The 1,046-nt window shown below is 29.5% G+C and overlaps 1 protein-coding gene across 1 annotated transcript in view; it reads right to left on the minus strand.

Annotated features, from left to right (window-relative positions):
* Nucleotides 1–655: 655 nt before the first annotated feature.
* Nucleotides 656–1,046, minus strand: part of LOC102012115 (retinal dehydrogenase 1-like) — a gene marked incomplete at its 3' end in the record, with an annotated part of 55,224 nt that continues 54,833 nt past the window's right edge. Inside the window, 1 exon segment of the mRNA XM_013506549.1 lies at nt 656–730. Within this exon segment, the coding sequence (XP_013362003.1) occupies nt 656–730 (75 nt within the window).

Here is a 1,046-nt window from a genome sequence, read left to right on the forward strand (position 1 = left end):
TGCACATTAAAAATTCTACATATCTTGATTTCAAAATGAGCTAAAAGCTCATAAATTCATTTATGTGTAAATACTCTCAATCTAGTCACAACTGTGAACCATGTTTTCCTCAGTCAAATTTATTTGTAGATTTATATTTTAGTTTCAAAACTAACTCATTGAAATAATTTAAAATTTTAGAATACATGTTTATAGCACTTTAATAAATGAGAACCATTTATCTTAATATTGAAATTATTTTTGGATAAGGCTTCTAATTTATTTCAGAGATATATTCACATGGAGGGTTCTTATATTTGAAAACTTCTTACAATCACCAGTTTAGTTCCTACCTTATTTCTGGAAATGTCTCTTGAGCAGATTATATATACATATATACATAAGCAAGTCTAAAAATATATAAAAATTCAATCAGTAATGTAGGATGCTTAATATGGTCTCTTATGAACAGCAGAAGCTTAGAAAATTATACTACCCTTCTGCTATTGCCTTTCTGTACTTATAGATTAATACAATTTTTAACAAGCTTTCTATGCATCTGCAAGAAAGAACAAAGGCAGGTTATATCTATGATGGTGAACATGGATTAATTCACTGGGAGTGAAAAAAAATTTTATAAATGTAATTATTTATCATAACAGAAAATTTTTCTTACAATTCTCGTCCGTTTCCAGACATTTTGTATCCACCAAAGGGGCTCTGACAACCTCCTCCACCGTAGCAATTTACCCTAAGGGGCAGAAATAAAGAAAGGAAGTGTATAACCCATGAAGTAACTCTGAATTGGAAAATCTAGAAAACCAGAAAAATCTTTTAAGAACTGCATTCATTTTAATGTAACACACTCATTGAGATTTTCAAGGAAGCATTATAAAAAATAATGCAGAACATACATGGATATATACATATAAACACACAGTACCTAAAAACAAAGAAATTATGTATGTGCATAGTTCATTTGGGTAGTCATTTGTGTAGTGCTTAAGAAGTGATAGCTTGACTTATAAAAGGACAATGTACACAAATGGAAGAATGTGGTTTGCTAG

The sequence above is a fragment of the Chinchilla lanigera genome, unplaced genomic scaffold (genome assembly GCF_000276665.1).
Source record: "Chinchilla lanigera isolate Chin_1 unplaced genomic scaffold, ChiLan1.0 scaffold00111, whole genome shotgun sequence".
Classification (NCBI taxonomy): domain Eukaryota; kingdom Metazoa; phylum Chordata; class Mammalia; order Rodentia; family Chinchillidae; genus Chinchilla; species Chinchilla lanigera.